We start from the raw sequence: 19,916 nt of genomic DNA, 5'->3' as shown, positions 1-19,916 counted from the left end.
TTAGACAGTTCGGTGGCGGTCAGTCGCTAAGGTCTGGGCGAACTCATTAACACTGAGAACGTGGGTTGGGACAAAATGACAGGCACAGAAAATGCTGAAAACCATGAAAGAATGTCAAAAGTGTCTGAAAAACCAAAACATAGATGTTCACTGGCTGTAGTTCTGGGAGGATTCTCATCTAGGTTCAATTCTTAATAATAAAGATGCTAAAAAATGACAATTTTTGGTTCCACAGAGAACCTTTCAGTAAAAGGTTCTTAAAAGAGCCATTCTTTCTAGTCTAATACTTCATTTATATACTACAAAGGCCCTTTGGGTCAACAAAAAGGTTTTTAAAGGGCACATATTATGCAAAATCCACTTTTACATGGTATTTGGACATAAATGCGTTTTGGCAGTGTGTGAACACAACAACCCTACAATGACAAAAATCCATCCTCCACTTCTTTTAAAACAAAAACGGTCTCATTAGACATGCTGTTTTGATTCTCTTGTCAATGTGACATCACACTGATGAAGCCTCGCCCGCGAACACTGACTGTTAATTATACCCCAAAGCTTTTTTAAATGTGTATGCTAGCACGTTGTAGCTAATGTGGCTAAAGATATAAATGTCTCGGACTGTATTTAAAGGAAAGGGTCAGGGCAATCTCATTTGCATTTGCATTTTAGGCATTTTTTTTGCTCCCACCCAAATAGGGGCATTTTGGACATGCTATAACAAATGATCTGTGGGGTATTTTGAGCTGAAACTTCACAGACATATTCTAGGCACACCTGAGACTTGTATAACATCTTGCAAAAATAATATTTACACTTTATGTAGCTAATAAATTTAGAACTGTGATGGTGGCAGTATTTTACCACCGCGATAGTATTGCACCAATTCACTTTAATGTGGTGGTTATAAAATATGTGTGTGTGTGTGTGTGCTCGTGTACGGGTGAATTGATGCATGTAGGCTTTTATATATAATGCATACATATATTTTGAAATATAAAAATGTAAACGAGGATCAGATATATGTTTCTTAACAAACATTCGTGTTTATAGACACAATTTCTTTTTCCGCCATTGGGTGCTCATAACGTCAAGCAATGCTTAGGTTACTTAGCAACAGCAGACGCTCTGGAGCACCAACACGCTTTGAAAATAAGGAGGAAAGTGGTGCAGTGTTTTTAGACACAAAATGTGAAGCAATTGAGTATATTTGCTTGGCCAATTTGCTTGCTCTGCGCCAGTGTGCCCGCTGGGTCTGGTGCGTGTGCACTGACACAAAGCGAATAACGCGTTTTCATTCATTCCTATAGAGGGTAGGCATCACGCTCGTGATACACACCTGTGAAAACGGAATGCGTGATTTTCATTTTGTACGCTGCCTCAATTATTTTTGTCACTACGTGCTTAATTAAATGTCTATGCAGCCTTGCCTTAAGTCGAATACAACACATCTCATTCAGAACCTTGAGAATGCACAGGGTCATTAGACATTAGAGATGACAGATAGAGAGAGAGAGAGATAAGAATAAAAGTATTAGACATCAGATGCCCATGCAGGTCAGAATAGAAGACTTAATGTAAGACTTGAAACGTGTAAAGGAATTAAAGTATGTAAAGCCATGTCACTCAAATTCTTACAATATACTAATTGTAAAACACTGAATATATATATATGGAATAGTTTTTAATAAAACATGTATTTTTGATTATACAAATCAATCAGAACTATAGTAATTGTATTTAATAGCTGGTGGTGACCTAAGATCAGCATAGGAAATCTCTATGGCTAATTTTTAAAACATGTTGCGAATATGTTGTATATTTTCGTATTAATTGAGCCTTTTTATGCCTAGAATTAGTCAAGGAGGTTGTATGATTCTTATAATTTCCGTTTCTGAAAGTTGAATCAATTGTCAGGGTTCCCACACCTTAGTTAACTTCAAATTACTTTCAAGGACTTTCCAGGTCCAATACCCTCAAATTCAAAGAATAAATGTGGGGACACATTTCAAGTGAGAGTAAGGTTACATTATTTAATTACCTTTAAAGATACATTGTTACAGTTCCCTTTCGAGGGAACTCACGCTGCGTCAGTGTGGTGACACTTTTGGGACGCCTCCAAGGGTAAGTGTGTCTGAATGTGTATATCAAATTCAACCAATGGTGTGGCTTAACAACAAAGATAGGGTGACGCGGGAGACAGGAAGTATATCTCTATCTGAAATATTGACAAAGACGGCATTCCAGGGACGCAGGAAGTATGGCAAGGGAGAAGCAGCACCTCGTTCCCTTCTCAGGGAATAACAGTTACATACGTAACCTAAGACATTTTCATGTGTCAAACACAACTATGCAAAAAGCATTTTGGTATGAATCAACATTCGCATACAGAAGATATAAGCATTTAAAGCAAACAGTTAAGCATGTGTGCTTAAAAAGTCTAGAATTTTTATGATATTATCTACACTACACAGGGAATAATATGGATTTTTTTCCAGAAAACTTCTTGCATAAAATAGATTCAAGCACTTTCAATGACCTGTATCTATGCATATATATTTTTAAAAACTTCCCAAGGCCTTGAATTCCCCCCCAGATTCACAAACTTTCAAGGATTTCATGGATTTGTGCCCTAGGGTGGCATATAGGGTGTCAGACACATAGATTCACAACATTTAATGCAGTTCAGGTGCTATTTTCGGTCAACCTCTGGCACAGCTTCAAAGCTGAAACAAATCCTATCGGAGGTCAAGGATGTCACTGAATACACCAGTGGCTTTGCTGTCATCAGTATTAAACATGTTACCCCTCGCAACTCCCCCTACACACACAGAGCGCCCCACACATAACAAATCCCAATTTAACCCCTGCATACATACATACATACGTATATGTATACATACGACAAGAAAGTGATAGCGCTGCACCACTGCGGTGATTAGACATCAGTGAGGCCAAATAACAATGTTCTGAAATATCTTGTTAACCAATCACAACGTGAAAAATTTGAACATGACATGATAGACAGAGAAGATTTAAAAACCCGTCTTTCTACACATAAATCAATTGATGGACAACTTCAGACCACTTCAAGTTGGTTTTTTAGTTATTTTATAGCTTAGCAGCCTCAGATCTTTGCTTTGCTTTAATTGCCAAAAAACAACAGAGTAAACCACAGAAAAAGAAAATTAGGGGTTTGGAACAACATCAGGGTAAGGCAATGATGACAGATTTTCATTTTGTATGAACTTTCCCCTTGACCTTATCACACAGCGTGCTGTCATTGTGAAGGCTTACAAGCCGCCGTGACAGTCGCCTTCTCGATGTCACGAATCGCAATCACAGTGCGAATGTCGGCAAAAACTAGCATTTTCAAAATCACGAAGCATGATATGCCCTGAAATATACATGAGAAAAACTAAACATTTACAATTGGATAGTCGTATACCTGACTCAGAAGGACAGGCTTCACTTCTTTTAAGTTATTACAATTCTAGTAGTTGCACACCAGTTCACACAGTGATTGCAATTCAAACATCAGGTAGGCAACGTCTTGTGATACTGTTTGGTATGTGAGAATTTCCACCATCCAACTGCTGATAAAGCCACTCGGATGAGGGCAGTAACATCTCCAATAAATGGAAAAACACATCCATATTTGAAATAAATTGTTAAAGACACGTTCCTCTGTGGCGTGCCTGAGGAACATCGTAAATTTATCATCATCAAAATGCTATATCGATTGCTTAGCCACGTATTTCCCAGAACAGAGTACGTACACAGACCAAATTTATATTCAGACAGGCAGGGCATGAAATTATTCAACCTGCACATAAAAACACAGAAGCTTTACTAATCAATAGAGGTGCGAAAAGCAACACGTAGTAGGTAACAGTAGGTTGACAGTAATCCGTTATGATTGGCACCATAGAGAATGTGAGATCAAAGTGGGATTCTGCAATATGAAACGGGCAACATCATGGTATGAAACTCAAACTCAAGTGTCTGTAAACAAGACGCGATATTACACAATACATCATCTTGACACACACACACACACACACAACACGCTTCAGGAACAAACACATTCACACTGTCAATCCAGCTTCAGAACTGACAGCCTCAGAAACCACTGGTGTCGAGGAAAGTTTTTTGTGATAAAAATTGGAAAAGGCAGTACCAGTCTATGACAATCATCAATCTTCAAATAACCAGGTTTGTGTTTAACTCAGAAAAAGCTGCACTGTTGAATTTTTGATGTTTTGACTGCTCGGTACACAACAGATAAGTCTACTGGGCACTCGGGTACTCCAGATATTTTGTGTCATATTTGCTAGTCTATGCACGTCAGATGGATGTTGTAGGCTTTTGAATCAATCAGCACCGCATTTATACAGTACGTTTCAAGATCTTGAATTTGTTTTGCTCAGACCTGTATGATTAATAACCCAATAATATGTCTGATGTGTCTGATGGATACAGCATTGTGAAAAACGTACCTCCAGGAAAGGTGTCTCTTGTTCCACTTGGTCTGAGGAGCCAGCCCTCTTTTTCTTCGACCTGCTAACATATCTGGCTCCGAAACATCAGGCAGCGAGCAGCGTGGGGTCTTCATTAAACCCAAGGTTGCTTGGTCTGTGGAGAAACACATACATGCATAAAATAAACCTGGACATATGTACACACAATACAGAGCGATATTTCTGGTCCTTTTGGATGCAATAGAAAATGCCAGTTGAAGTAAATTTGAGGCTACCTGACCAAAAAAATCAGTAGGTGGTAAAACCGAAATGGCAAAAAAGCAAGTTTCTTCAGTAAAAGTGCATGCTAACCCAAAACTCCAGTTTCCTCCAGGCCTCCAAACCTCTGCATGGCTTTGATGGCATTGGTCAGCGCTTCCTTTGTCTGAAGCTGTCCGTTCACAGGATCAGGTGGTGGGAGGTAACCATATTTGCTCAGCCAATCCTGTTGTAGAAAAAAAACCTTTTAAGACAACATATATTTACATTTTTACATTAATTGTCAGGCACAACTGGCACCTTTTTAGACTTAAAAAGCATATTACAGAAAAATAGTAGCCTTTGGGATATATGGCCCTATAATACACCTGGCGCAGTGTTTTTTGCTAGTTTCAGCCACACGCAGTTATGGCTGAAACGATGTCACGAATCGCAATCACAGTGCGAATGTCGGCAAAAACTAGTATTTTCAAAATCATGAAGCATGACACGCCCTAAAATATACAACAGAAAAACTAAACATTTACAATTGGATAGTCATATACCTGAATCAGAAGGACAGGCTTTACTTCTTTAAAGTTATTACAATTCTAGTAGTTGCACACCAGTTCACACAGTGATTGCAATTCAAACATCAGGTAGGCAACGTTTGCAGAGATATGTGAGTCTTGTGATACTGTTTGGTATGTGAGAATTTCCACCATCCAACTGCTGATAAGGCCACTCGGATGAGGGCAGTAACATCTCCAATAAATGGAAAAACACATCCATATTTGAAATAAATTGTTAAAGACACGTTCCTCTGTGGCGTGCCTGAGGAACGTCGTAAATTTATCATCATCAAAATGCTATATCGATTGCTAAGCCATGGATTTCCCAGAACAGAGTACGTACACAGACCAAATTTGTATTCAGACAGGCAAGGCATGAAATTATTCAACCTGCACATAAAAACACAGAAGCTTTACTAATCAATAGAGGTGCGAAAAGCAACACGTAGTAGGTAACAGTAGGTTGACAGTTATCCGTTATGATTGGCACCATAGAGAATGTGAGATCAAAGTGGGATTCTGCAATATGAAACGGGCAACATCATGGTATGAAACTGGTTTATTGTAGACCTGTTTGAGTCTTGACTCACTCGGATCTTTAACCCGGATCTTTAAATTAACTCATGAGTCGCGAGTCTCTAGTGTCATTAACCCGGATCAGTTGAGTCCTACTACAATTCAATGAAAAACCATAAACAGCGCCACCACACACCTAAACCTCTTTCAACATTATTGATGAGACTTTTCTCGCACTACAGATCCACTCGTAACCGGCTGATCGGCGTGAGAACTGATCCGAGATTCTCACTCAGAGCCGGAAACATTGCAAACTCGAGAGACCTGCGGATCCGCGCAAGCCGCAAACTGACCCGAGATTCTCACTCAGAGCCGGAAACATTGCAAACTCGAGAGACCTGCGAATCTGCTCTGACTCGAGAATCTCTCGACTCGTAACCGGCTGATCCGTAACCGGCTGATACGCGCAAACTGTCTCTCTGGCTCTGGGGGCTACATAAGCAGGACACATTTTTTCTATATTATTATGCTATTATTAGGCTTATTTTTTTAAAATGGTCGACCATACACACCAAACCTAAAACCTATAAGCATGTTATCTCAGAAGTGAAAGGCTTTTGTTGTGGATTTGCTTTTGAGGAGACTGCAGTCTCTCTATAGATCCACTAACCGGCTCCAGCTGATTCACGCGAATCAGCCGGTTAGTGGATCTGTAGAGCGAGTCCCATGGTCTGCAATGTTTCCGGCTCTGAGAATCTCGAGTTGCGTGGATCAGCCAGTTACAAGTGGGTCTGTACTGAGTTTCCTTGGTGATTTAGCAATACTGACTCAAGTGATTCAAGTGACTCACACAACCCGGATCACTTTAGTGAGTGACTCACAATAACCCGGATCCTTAAAAGGAGTCGAGTTTGACAGGCCTAGTTTATTGCACATTACGCATAGACCATTTTTCCCATCGTTAATGTAGCAAAAGTGGATTCGGACACACCTTAAGTGCACTTGCACTGTGCACTTTAGACCAGGTGCTTAGATCGTTAAAATAAGGGCCCATAGTCTTACTCAAAAGAGTTAGGAGGGCAACATCATGGTATGAAACTGGTTTATTGCACGTTAGGCCCAAAACCCACCCATTACTCATTACAGAACAGGAACAACTCTTTTAGACTGTGCGCCAGGCGCATACACCATTTTTCCCATCGTTAATGTAGCAAAAGCGGATTCGGACACGCCTTAAGTGCACTTGCGCTGTGCGCTTTAGACTAGGTGCTTAGATCGTTAAAATAGGGCCAATAGTCTTACTCAAAAGAGTTAGGAGGGTTATTTTTAGCAATGCAATTTAATTGCCATTAATATAGAATGTTATATTGTTATCCTGTCTATGAAATCAATCTAATTATGAGTTTAGAAGAATCAAAGTTTGATTTCAATCTTTGACATGACTTACTCAGTCACTATTTATGATACCATAGTTATATTTTCACAAAATGTTCTTTACATTAAATTGGATGATTTCATGTAGAAACAGTAAATCATAAAAATGATTTTAGCTGTGTTTCCCAGGCAGTGTCTCAATTGAGTAAAATGTCAATTTCGTATTTTTTTTGCTCTTTGCATTACAGTACATTTGTAGAGTCCTACATTTTAAAATGAAAACTACAATTTATTAAGTAATACTCCTGATGTTTCCTCTTTCTTTCTATAAACAAAATAACAACACATTACTCGATTGCACTAAATAACTGTTATCAAGCCATTGAAGCTTCAGATGGAAATTTAAGGAGAAAATAAAGATCCTCATGCACTCAAAGTTGTTTTTTATCTATTGTTGTGCATTAAGCCAGAGACCATACAGAATTTCAATGGTGTTTTGATCAAGTGGTGGCCGTGATGAATAACTCAGACCTAAAAGTGAGACCACAACTCAAGCAATTCCATTAGTAAAGTTGCTGTGTGCTTACACAGCACAATTGCTGCAGAACGGCGAGATATTTAAGCTGCAGTTCGACTTTGGCCTATGGGGAAACTGTTTGCGCCTTGATTTAATTTCGTAAACCGTTGTGCTAAAACACAGCGCCAGGATAAATTGGTTCATTAAAATGTATGATCTTTGAAAGGTTCCTCGCTTGATCGATCACGCTACCTTCATCGTCTAGAAATGTCAGAAAAACACAGTCACGACAAAATTAATTATATGCGCAGAAAGAGATTAACAACAAAAAGTTGACTGACTCGTGATATTATGAGAGCATTATGATATTTTCTTTGGAGTTTGGAGTTTACAGAAGAGGAAAGTTGTGCTGGAGATGATGGGCATTTCATAGGCCTGCAAAACAAAAGTGTTCAAACAAATCTCTAAATCGGTTTTAGAAAATGGGGCTGACAAGTGAGATAAGTAAAATTGAAAAACAATACTAGAATGCTGCTAGACACTCCAGTACGTCAGCAACTGGAGAAAAACCATCAATATTGCATTCATACCTTGTCTTTATATCAGCAAAACTGAAGAGTTGAAAAGTTCACTGCTTGAAACTAACTTTATTGTACTCTGCAACTCCGGAAACTTTACTGTGCTGGAGTCTAACAGCAGGTAATTAAAACAAGGTTAAAGAGATGAAGTTAAGAGTTCAGTCTCAATCACTTCTTAGTATGCATTGCACTTGTAGTGTACACTTTAATGTTAAAGGGATAGTTCACCCAAAAATGAAAATTCTGTCATAATTTTCTCACTCTCATGCTGTTACAAACCTGTATAAATTTCTTTGTTCGAATGAACAAAAAGGAAGATATTTTGAGAAATGTTTGTAACCAAACCCTTCGTGGACCCTATTCACCTCCATAGTAGGAAAAAAGAATACTATGGAAGTAAATGGGGTCCACAACTGGTTTGGTTACAAACATTTCTCCAAATATCTTCCTTTGTCAGAACAAAGAAATGTATACAGGTTTGTAACACCATTAGGGTGAGTAAATGATGACAGAATTTTTATTTCTGGGTGAACTATCCCTTTAACTTAAAGTGCATTCATAGCAACCCAGCAAGGAATAGCCTTTATTTTACCGTCTAGATTAAAGAATTAGTCCACTTTCTTAAAAAATCCAGATAATTTACTCACCACCATGTCATCCAAAATGTTGATGTCTTTCTTTGTTCAGTTGAAAAGAAACAAAAAATATGCACTTTTAAACCACAACTTCTCGTCTTCCTCTGGTTGCGTGATTGCGTAATGATGTCAGAAGGTCACATGTTACATATATGAAACGCACATTTGCGGACCATTTTAAGCAATAAACTGACACATAGACAGTAGCCTCTTATGGAACGGCTGAAATTCCACAAGGGGGCATATTTGTTCCTCAGACGTTGCACAATAAACGTGACATCCGAATATATTCATTATAAATCGTGAATGAAAAGTGAGATCCGAACCAATGTCCGTTAGTGGACTAATTGTATACACTATTTATATCGTAATTCGGTCAAAAACGTCAAGATTGTGAGATGAACAAATCGTTTTGGATTAAAAGGCTTGGATATTCCATTTCCTTGGACTTTTGGGGATTTAGGAACAATCTGTTTTGGACAATTTCACCGAAGCGGATAAAGGGAAGATTTTGAAGGTAAGTAAATATCCTAAATCGGCGCCACCCGGTTCAGGTAACTAACAACTAGATAACAGTTTTATGACTGCTATAAACCATATGATGCTTTGTGTGTGCGCTTAATGGAATCCCGAAAGTCTAAGCTTTACAACGATGTGCCGCATGACCGTATATTTTGAAGATGTTATGCTTCAAAGTTACAATGACGTAATGCAGCCTCATGTGCAAGGGAGGGGGTGTACCGTGTACGGCACAGTGCTCCTTATCAGGTTAATTAGTATCATTCGACATACAACAACGTTGGAACAGTCCTGTTTCTCCACACTTGTAAACACTGGGGCATAGTTTCAATACGTCATCCGTGACCTCTTGACGTGATGACGTGTTAAGTGAGGTCAGGCTGGTGCGTCACACGACCGGAGGAAGACAACAAGTAGTGGTTTAAAAGTGCATATTTTTTATTTTTCTTGTCAAAAATGACAATTGTTTCGCTATATAAGACCCTTTAAAAACTGCAATTAAGGTCCATAAAAAAATCCTGGAATGTTTTCCTCAAAAAACATCTTCTCAACTGAACAAAGAAAGACATCAACATTTTGGATGACACGGTGGTGAGTAAATTATCCAGATTTTTTTTAAGAAACTGGACTATAGACCCGAATACAGTCAGGCTATGAGTAACCCACTTCTATCCAAAATAAACCTGAATTTGGTTACATGTTTTTGCCAAAGTAAATTCAGAGATGTGTGATATTTATTTATTTCTTTATTATATTTACCCTACTGAAAAATCTAGCTAAGACCAGCATAAGCTGGTAGCTGGTTTTAGTTGGTTTAAGATGGCAGTAGCTGGTTTAAGATGGTCCTCCCAGCCTGGCAAACACCAGCAAAACCAGCTAAAACTAATCTGGGAGACCAGCTAAAACCAGCTCACCAGCTTATCAGTCCTTTCAGGAAAACGCTGAGTTTTTTTGTGATTGTTGCGGGCAAAAATCCTCGACGTTTTCTTAAAAAATGCGATGGAATATGCGGGATATTTATGCAATTTATGCGATGGAATTGCGGGAATTTGCGAAAATTGCGGAACTTGCAAAAACTGCGGAAACTTGCAAAAGCTGCAATGATGTTCACGTCACATAATCACGTCACTTCAAAACGTTCCCATGGCAATAGAGGACATGGCTGCGCTTTTGGGAAGTAAATGCAAAATTTTTCAACTTTCTGCTAATATATATGTGACTTTTTGCTACGAAAATGCGAGATTATGAAATCATGCAAGCCCCGCATACTTTTGTGCGCGGAAATATGTAATTAATGGGGCGAAAGTGCGTCGTATTTGGAAAAATGCAGCCCTGCATAAATATGCGGACTTTGGCTGATTATGCAATATATCGCGCGATCGCACAATCGCGTTTTTCTGGAGGGACTGGCTTATGGAGGTCTTAGCTGGATTTTACAGTAGGGATATTAATTAATGTCATTTATTTTTGGGCTATGGTTAGATGTCTATTAAATTTTCACTGACATCCCAAATTTTGCCTTGTTTTAGAGGTATGGGCTGTGCTTGGCCTTGGAGGGCTATTAGACATCTTTTAAGTTGCTTGCTGGCAATATAAAAAATAAGGTTCCCACAAAACAAAGTCAAACAGTCTTAATCAAACAAAAAAGAATGTACAATGTAATCTAAATGAAATCTTTATATATATATATATATATATATATATATATATATATATATATATATATATATATATATATATATATATATATATATATATATATATATATAGTAAATTCCGTTTATTGCAGATAAAAAACACAGAAAACTTAGCCATACCTTCCATAGCTTATTATTAGTTATATTAGTACCAAATGTGGGTTGATGTACCACGTCTATAGCTAGTGGCACAATGCTGCTACAGTATGACTGCCGCCTGCACTGTTTCCCCCTCACGTCCAGCTGACATAATTTCTGTGTTGACACATTATCCAACTGTGTAAAAGTGTGGAGAAAAGGTTTACTCTCTCTGTGTGAGCTCTTCACCCGCTGGCTCAGATTTTGATGCATGACGCATCACTGTTCATTGTCAAGGCCTTGTGCTGTATCTTCTAATGAGCACACACAAATACAGAAGTATCGATATAAATTACTTGCGTTCACATAGCATGCTGTTATCAGCAGCACAGCTACCCAAGAAGTGCTCATTGTACCACAGAACAGGACATCTTGCTGTTTGACCACATCGAGGGTGGTGTGATGTTGAATTACTACATTCTGTTATCACTATTTCTTTTATCACACCTTGGCATCAGTAAATAAAACAGAGCTTCCAAAGAAAAGCATTGCTATTAAGCCTTTTCACACAGACATTACGGAAAATAAATGGACAATGAATGCAAGATTTGTCTGGGATCGTTTGATTTTTGACTTTTTCACACTGCCAATGATTTGTCAGAATATGTGTGTGCGTTTACACAGATACGGTAAAGTTCCTGTAAAGACACGTGCACATCCTGCAACTGGTAGATTTTTCTCCGCAGCATCTTATGTTTGCTTATTATCCGTTATTTCTCTCTGTATAAGTGTGCATTTTTGTTTATGATAAGACTATAAAGGAGCGCATGATGCACCGTTCTGTCATGCTAGTGAATGATCTCAGCTTCAGAGTGGATATTTAAAAAGCTCCCTGATCTCTGCTTCAGTCCAGTTTGCAGACATTTCTCATCGTGAATGATAATGTCCATTTAAAACCTCCGTTTTAAAGAGCTGAACCATAACTTCATATTGCAATGATACGCACGTCTTCACTACGGCATGCACCTTACGGCATTGTTTCTGCGTCTCATTCACACAGAAGGCTTTCTGGAAATTTGACGGCAATGTTACTACTGTAGGTCCTCTTTCCAGGAGTAATCCCAGAACATTTACGGGACATGTTTGTGATCACACAGAAGTCTGTCTGGCAATTTCACTGGTATTTTCTGGGACCAAAGTGCTGTGTGAATGAAGTTTGTGTGTTGGGGTTGGGGATTTGAACAAGTCCCTTAAACTTACAGCATTGCCACTTTGGTTTGTGCTACAAAAATGAATGATACCTCAAATTGCATCTGACAAAGATATAAGAAGACATAAAGAGGGTGTGCTTGCTTTTGTCGGTTCAATAAACAATACCTGTGGCACCACAATGATACATGACCTCATGATCCAAGGCACCATGACTATTGCAACACCTAAAGCTTTCAATTGTAAAGACATCTCCGAACATTTAATGGCTAGAGGCGACCCAAAAAGACATCACAGACTGCCGTTACAGCCTTTATTGAGTCACATTTTCCAAAAGATCAACTCTACCAGGGTCGTTGACTATGATCAAACACATCGTTCTCTCTCCAAGGTCCAAAAACACGGAGCAGCCTCAGCGGTCTAAAGCCAGTGATGAGGAGTGAATCAGCTTTATGATCAAGGTCAGTGTTCGGTGATGCCTGGAATCCTCAAGCATGTTACATGTCTAACTTAGAACCAGTAACTACAAAACATTTCTCTCTTAAAGGTGTATTGTGTTTTTTAGAGCATCTAGTGGTTGCAAACCAACCTGAATTTCGAAACACAATGAGAAGCTACGGTAGCCGACTTCCATGTAAGGAGACCTGCGGTGTATGTAGATAAAAAGGCTCATTCTAAGATAATAAAAGCAATACAGTTCATTATTTAAGGTCTTTATACACCACTGATAATATACACTCACCTAAAGGATTATTATGAACACCTGTTCAATTTCTCATTAATGCAATTATCTAATCAACCAATCACATGGCATTTGCTTCAATGCATTTAGGGGTGTGGTCCTGGTCAAGACAATCTCCTGAACTCCAAACTGAATGTTAGAATGGGAAAGAAAGGTGATTTAAGCAAGTTTGAGCGTGGCATGGTTGTTGGTGCCAGATGGGCCGGTCTGAGTATTTCGGTCTGCTCAGTTACTGGGATTTTCATGCATAAGCATTTCTAGGGTTTACAAAGAATGGTGTGAAAAGGGAAAAACATTCAGTATGCGGCAGTCCTGTGGGCGAAAATGCCTTGTTGATGCTAGAGGTCAGATGAGAATGGGACAACTGATTCAAGCTGATATAAGAGCAACTTTGACTGAAACTCGGTACAACTGAGGTATGCAGCAAAGCATTTGTGAAGCCACAACACACACAACCTTGAGGCGGATGGGCTACAACAGCAGAGGACCCCACCGGGTACCACTCATCTCCACTACAAATAGGAAAAAAGGCTACAATTTGCACAAGGTCACCAAAATTGGAGAGTTGAAGAAAAATGTTGCCTGGTCTGATGAGTCTCGATTTCTGTTGAGACATTCAGATTGTGGAGTCAGAATTTAGTGTAAACAGAATGAGAACATGGATCCATCATGCCTTGTTACCACTGTGCAGGCTGGTGGTGGTGGTGTAATGGTGTGGGAGATGTTTTCTTGGCACACTTTACGCCCCTTAGTGCCATTCGGGCATTGTTTAAATGCCACGGCCTACCTGAGCACTGTTTCTGACCATGTCTATCCCTTTATGACCACCATGTACCCATCTTCTGATGGTTACTTCCAGCAGGATAATGCACCATGTCACAAAGCTCAAATCATTTCAAATTGGTTTCTTGAACATGACAATGAGTTCACTGTACAAAAATGGCCCCCACAGTCACCAGATCTCAACCCAATAGAGTATCTTTGGGATGTGGTGGAACGGGATCTTCGTGCCCTGGATGTGCATCCCACAAATCTCCATCAACTGCAAGATGCTATCCTATCAATATGGGACAACATTTCTAAAGAATGATTTCAGCACCTTGTTGAATCAATGCCACATAGAATTAAGGCAGTTCGGAAGGCGAAAGGGGGTCAAACACAGTATTAGTATGGTGTTCCTAATAATCCTTTAGGTGAGTGTAGTTATGTATATTATATTGCATTTATGTCAAGAGATCCTTCTAAAAGTTACACATTGCACCATTAAGCCAATGGTAGGAGAGAAGAGGTTTACTTCACTAGCCAATACCAAAATCTCTATGAATTCTTCAGCATGGGGAGGTGAGGGTGGTGAAAAGGATATAAAATCTTCATAGCATATGAGTGAAGAATCAATAACCCCCCCTGAACACCAACAACACTGAATAAACCTGAAAATACACTCGCAGTTGTTTATGCTTTGAACAGTGTGTTTGCCACGAGTGAGTCCCAGTTCTGTATGTGTATCAAAGCAATCCGAAGTTTTAGAATTCGCACAGAGGAGTTTTACAGCGCAGATTTATATCCCTGAACTAACATAGTGATTTTTCTGTGTTCTACAGTCAATTCTTGCCGTATGTTACACCTCATTCTCTAGGAGGTGGCACGGATCATTATGCCACACAGAGAAAGGTTAACATACTAATGTGCTGCAGAGAGGCTAATAGTCCGAGACATCAATCAATTGCAATATGCATAAAACATCTCTTCACAAAGAAAGACTTTATCGAGTGGAAAGGGCTTGGAATAGGAGAGCACCTTAATGGGTTTTTTTCTACCCAAGAAAATCTGACATTTGAGGCACTGCAACCTGGAAATGGAGAAACATTTTTTGCTGCTTACTTTTTGGCATCTGTCAACGGAGTTGTAGTCAAACAAATATAAATAAATTCTGTTCAATGCATTTAGGTCTTGATTTGGTGAACTATTCATACACAGCCTGTAATGTATTACCAGACAAGAAATGTTTTGCGTCTAATATGTTGTCAATACAAATCAAACAACAACATTAAAATGAATGCTATTTTTTTGCTGAAAATAAACAAAATTCAGTTACTGAGCAAGAATGTAAACAATCAGTTTTCCTCCTTACCTCACCACGATTCACAACACTAAGGCCCAATAAAAAGTGGCCCTGGAAGCCCAAAAACAGCACACCACACACCCCTCTTTTAGCGATTCAGATGCTCTCTCCCTTCGTCTATTCATGTGTCTGTTCAAATAACTGTAGTGGATTATCACTCGTATATTAGTCGTGTAGTGGATGCGTTCAGTCAGGGGAAACTGGGACGCGATCGCGCTCAGGAGGTTACAATTTGTCTATGTTGCTGTATTATTGCGCAATTAGCAACGCGTGATATGTTAGCAAACGTTAGCGATTTTTTGCGAAGAGTTTTTTAAATTACATGACCGTAAATATGAACACAAGATTGAATGTAACATAAAACAAATGATTATTTGTCATTAAAAACTTTATTAAAGTAAAAAAAACTTTATACTCGCATCTTACCTCTTCGTTTGAAGTGAGGTCCTGAAAAATCTTTGTTTAAAGGGGTTTTTTGGCCCTTCTCCTTTCCCCTATTCCTCCAACTAAAAGAGAATTGGGACTTTCTTAGTCCTTCACGTGAATGCACTAAATAGAGGGTTAGGAAAAAGTGTAGGGTTAGAAATGGATTTGGGCCTAAGCTTTTAATAATGATTCATAAGTCCTTGAGCTCTGTGATATATCGTACGAAATGTCAGATGTTTTTTTTTTAAAAAGTACGTAAAGTAATTTGCAATTTAATATTTCAAACAGAGATGGTGAAAGAGATGCAGAGATTTTAGCAATGAAATAGGTGCTTTTTAAAATGTTGCGTTAATTCAACTTTACAAAAAATGGTTGATTCAAAAAGTTTGTTTTGTGAAGCTGAATTAACTCAAAAATTGAAGGCAACCGGGTAACGTACTTTTTTAAGGGTGTTTTCACACCTAGTTCGTTTGAGCCCTCCAAACGCTCTCAGAGCAGTTCAGGGTGTATATGTGAACAAACCAAGTGATCTCAGACCCCCCTAAAAGGACCCAAAAGCGAACCAAACTCAGACCACATCCAGAGGTGGTCTGAGTACTGTTCGTTTTTGGGTTCTTTTGTGGTTCGAGGTCCCGGTCCGCTTTACGTGTCGTTTTGACATTGTATCAAAATCAGCTGCTGCATAGAAAGCTGGGATCTAAGTTCTTATGAAGTTGTGATGTGAACAAGAAAGGGCCTGAGATCACTTCAGTTCTGAAGAGAACCAAAAAATGAACTAGGTCCTCTTTTGAGTCCACTATATTGTGAACACCAAAAGGACTGAGGTCATATTCGGCTAATTCACTTTAAGTGAACTGGGTTTGGTTCTTTTAAAATGAACTATGTGAAAACACCCTAAGTTAAACCAACTTTTTATAGTGTATATAACAGTTTTTAATTATTAGTTTTGATCAAGAAATGTCTATAAAAATTTAGCTTGTATTGACTACTGCTATTGTGACAGATGCATTAAGATAAGTGACAAAAAAATCAAGTCTCAAGGGGACGTGAACAATACATGAAGAAAATGGACCCGTTTGTCTATCTTTCCTCCCCGTGGTCTTTAAGGCTGGCTGCACTGCCTTGCCTGTCAGCCGGGGTTTAGCATTTATCTGCAGAGCAGTCAGTCAATGCCTGCAATCCTCCTCAAATCTGTCTGCATTGTTGAATCTTTCTGAAATATGCAGGAGAACGAAGCATTGTCACAATTTTTCTGCCTCTTTTTATAAAACTCATCTGAATATCTGTTGGAATGTATAAACAAGCTGTTTGGCATATGCCTATGGGGCTATCACTTTGATTTTGGTCTGACGGGACACAGACAGCATTCTTGCTAAGTGGTGTGTTGCTCAAAGGAGCACAAGATCAGTGTTTCCTGTGCCTAGCACTCTATGATGCAGGGCATGAGACCTGACTTGGTTTCTAAATACATCCAGGACTAATTACATTTTAATATTTAATACACAGTAGATGTTAATTGATATTGATGTGCTGGAGAGATGCTGTGATTGACGCAGCATTAGAAAAACATTTTCACTTTTTTCGGAATGCCATTTAGCATGTAGAAATCTTTCCTCCTCTCCACTCACATTACACAATAGAGCAGAGAGCAGAGGAACGTGACTCCAGACTGAATTGGCAATCTTTTTACTGTGGCCCTGAAGATCACACCATCGAAATGTCAAAGGTCGAGAGCTGATCTAGTGCTGGACAGGTGGGATTGCCATGGGACTTAACCTCTGAAGTTACATTGAGTTTGTAGTGGATAGAAGCAGAGGGCAAAGCAAATAAAAAAGAAACTGTGTTGTAATCCCTGTATCTCCACACTAGGCCAGTGTTTTCACCACAATCCCTGAACTCATGAGCATCTATAAGCACCAAATCTCATCTCTGCAGGGTGTAAATTTCTTCATTTGGATGCTAAAACTTTGGCTTGTGTTCTTTCAGAAACCAAATCCCAGATGCTTTAATCCAAATCGTCAGAAAACATGCAACGATACGGAGAGACAGAGAGAAAGTGTGTGTTACCAAATAAAGAAATAAAAAAGCCAACATTAACTTCTTCACAGCTGTGCATCTCAAGCAGACATTTAATTGCCATCAGCATGCTCTAATAAACAGTTATGCCATTAACTGTTACGCCTCTAGACATAAAACTAAAACAGTCGCTGCGTCCGAAACTGCCTATTCCATTACTGTATAGTATTCCATAAACATTAGGTGAAAAGTCCCAATTTTACCTACTACTTCCGGCAAGATTTTGGGGTGTGCATTCGATGGACACTTTACTATCCATGAGCCACCCAACAAAGAAGAAGTAGTAGTACGTCCAAATTCCATTCACACTAACCATATGCATACTACAGTATATAGAGCGTACTGTTTTAACGGTCGATAAGTAGGTACTTCATCTAATTCAGATTGTACTGTCACTCTTTATACAGCAAATAATTTTAAACTAGGTGTTTTTTCAGTAACACTTCACTTAAAGGGGTGTTCATAAATCTGACATGACACCTTTATAATAATGAATGACAGGTCATGAACATGAAAGAGATTTTATGCATGTTTATAACAACCGTCATTAAGTGTTATTTGTTCAATTATGTAATTTTTAATGCAAAGATGACATTGTTTGAGATGTCTTTGTTATAAAAACTTGACATAAACCAATACATTATAACTTGTCATAAATCTGTCATAAACAGGACAGCAGAATAATTATCAAACTTGAAAAAACGACCTAGCTTTATGGGTTAACATTACATTAAACTTTCATTTAAATCTCATTAAGTGTTAATACTCTGTAAAATAATTTTAAATACCTTAACAAAATGCAACAGACATGTCAAAATATTATACTTAACTTTATGTATGTGCGCAATACATAAAAAACTGACAACTAACAGAACTTTTTCTTCCTCACACAGAGGGTTCTGAAATTTTCTGACATAGAAGAAAAACAAAACAAAAAACATTTAATTAATTTAATTAGGTTTTCCAGCGATATGGACCCAACGCTGTACGGCTTAATCCATACTGTTTTCATTTAATTTTAGGTGAATCGGTCTGCAAATGCAATAAAATAGAATTTTATCAATTTTTATTATTATTGAATGATTGATTTTTTTTCTTTAACACCTGGAGGAAACTTATAAAAACCATTATGAACTGAAGAATATTCATGATGTTGTTATAAAACTATTTGACAGAGTATTAACACTTAATGACATTTTGATGACAAATTATATTTGTACCACTGTAGTCGAGGTCAAGAAAAATATTCATGATGCTGTTATAAAACTATATGACAGGGAACTAACACTTAGTTTAAATAACAAATTCAATTTGTATCGGGGGTAAAAAGTGGTCAGTTATGTTGTCTTGGTAATGTCAAGTTGTCATGACAAGTTATGACGTATTGGTTAAAGGTGCAGTGTGTACATTTTAGCGGCATCTAGTGGTGAGGTTGTGAATTGCAACCAATGGCTCAGTCCACTGCTCACCCCTCACTTTTGAAACACATAGAGAGGCTACGGTAGCCGCCACCGGACAAACTTGTCATCATCAGAGACAACTTAGTAAAAAAATGTTGTCCGTTAAGGGCTTCTGTAGAAACATGGCGGCCCAAAATGGCGACTTCCAAGTAAGGGGACCCTCGGTGTATGTAGATAAAAACGTCTCATTATAAGGTAATAAACACATAACGGTTCATTATGAAAGGTCTTTATACACCCCTGATTATATAGTTTTGAAAATTATTTTGCATTTCTGTCAAGAGATCCTTTTAAAAATTACACATTGCCCCTTTAAGTCAACTTGTCATAACAAAGACATCTCAAACAATGACATCTTTGCATTAAAAATGACATACAGTAATTAAACAAATGACACTTAAAGGTGCAGTGTGTAAATTTTAACAGCATCTAGTGGTGAGGTTATGAATTGCAACCAATGGCTCAGTTCACTGCTCACCCCTCGCTTTTGAAACGCATAGAGAAGCTACTGTAGCCACCACCGGAAAAACATGTCATCTTTTGAGACCACTTAGTAAAAAAGTTTGTCCGTTAAGGGCTACTGTAGAAACATGGTGGCACAAAATGGCGACTTCCATGTAAAGGGACCCTCTATGTATGTAGATAAAAAGGTCTCGTTCTAAGGTAATAAACACATA

The 19,916-nt window shown here is 38.5% G+C and overlaps 1 protein-coding gene across 1 annotated transcript in view; it reads right to left on the bottom strand.

Annotated features, from left to right (window-relative positions):
• The window catches only part of mmp17a (matrix metallopeptidase 17a), a 103,774-nt gene that overhangs the window by 41,107 nt on the left and 42,751 nt on the right, over nucleotides 1–19,916 (bottom strand). The window contains exons 2-3 of the mRNA XM_055180625.2: nucleotides 4,833–4,965; nucleotides 4,500–4,635 (exon numbers count right to left, since the gene is read on the bottom strand). Coding sequence (XP_055036600.2) covers nucleotides 4,500–4,635; nucleotides 4,833–4,965 — 269 coding nt within the window. The remainder of the gene's footprint in view (nucleotides 1–4,499; nucleotides 4,636–4,832; nucleotides 4,966–19,916) is intronic.

This window comes from Misgurnus anguillicaudatus, chromosome 9 (assembly GCF_027580225.2).
Source record: "Misgurnus anguillicaudatus chromosome 9, ASM2758022v2, whole genome shotgun sequence".
Lineage (NCBI taxonomy): Eukaryota > Metazoa > Chordata > Actinopteri > Cypriniformes > Cobitidae > Misgurnus > Misgurnus anguillicaudatus.
Note: the sequence above shows the minus strand (reverse complement) of the source record. Positions and strands in the feature narration are given on the sequence as shown.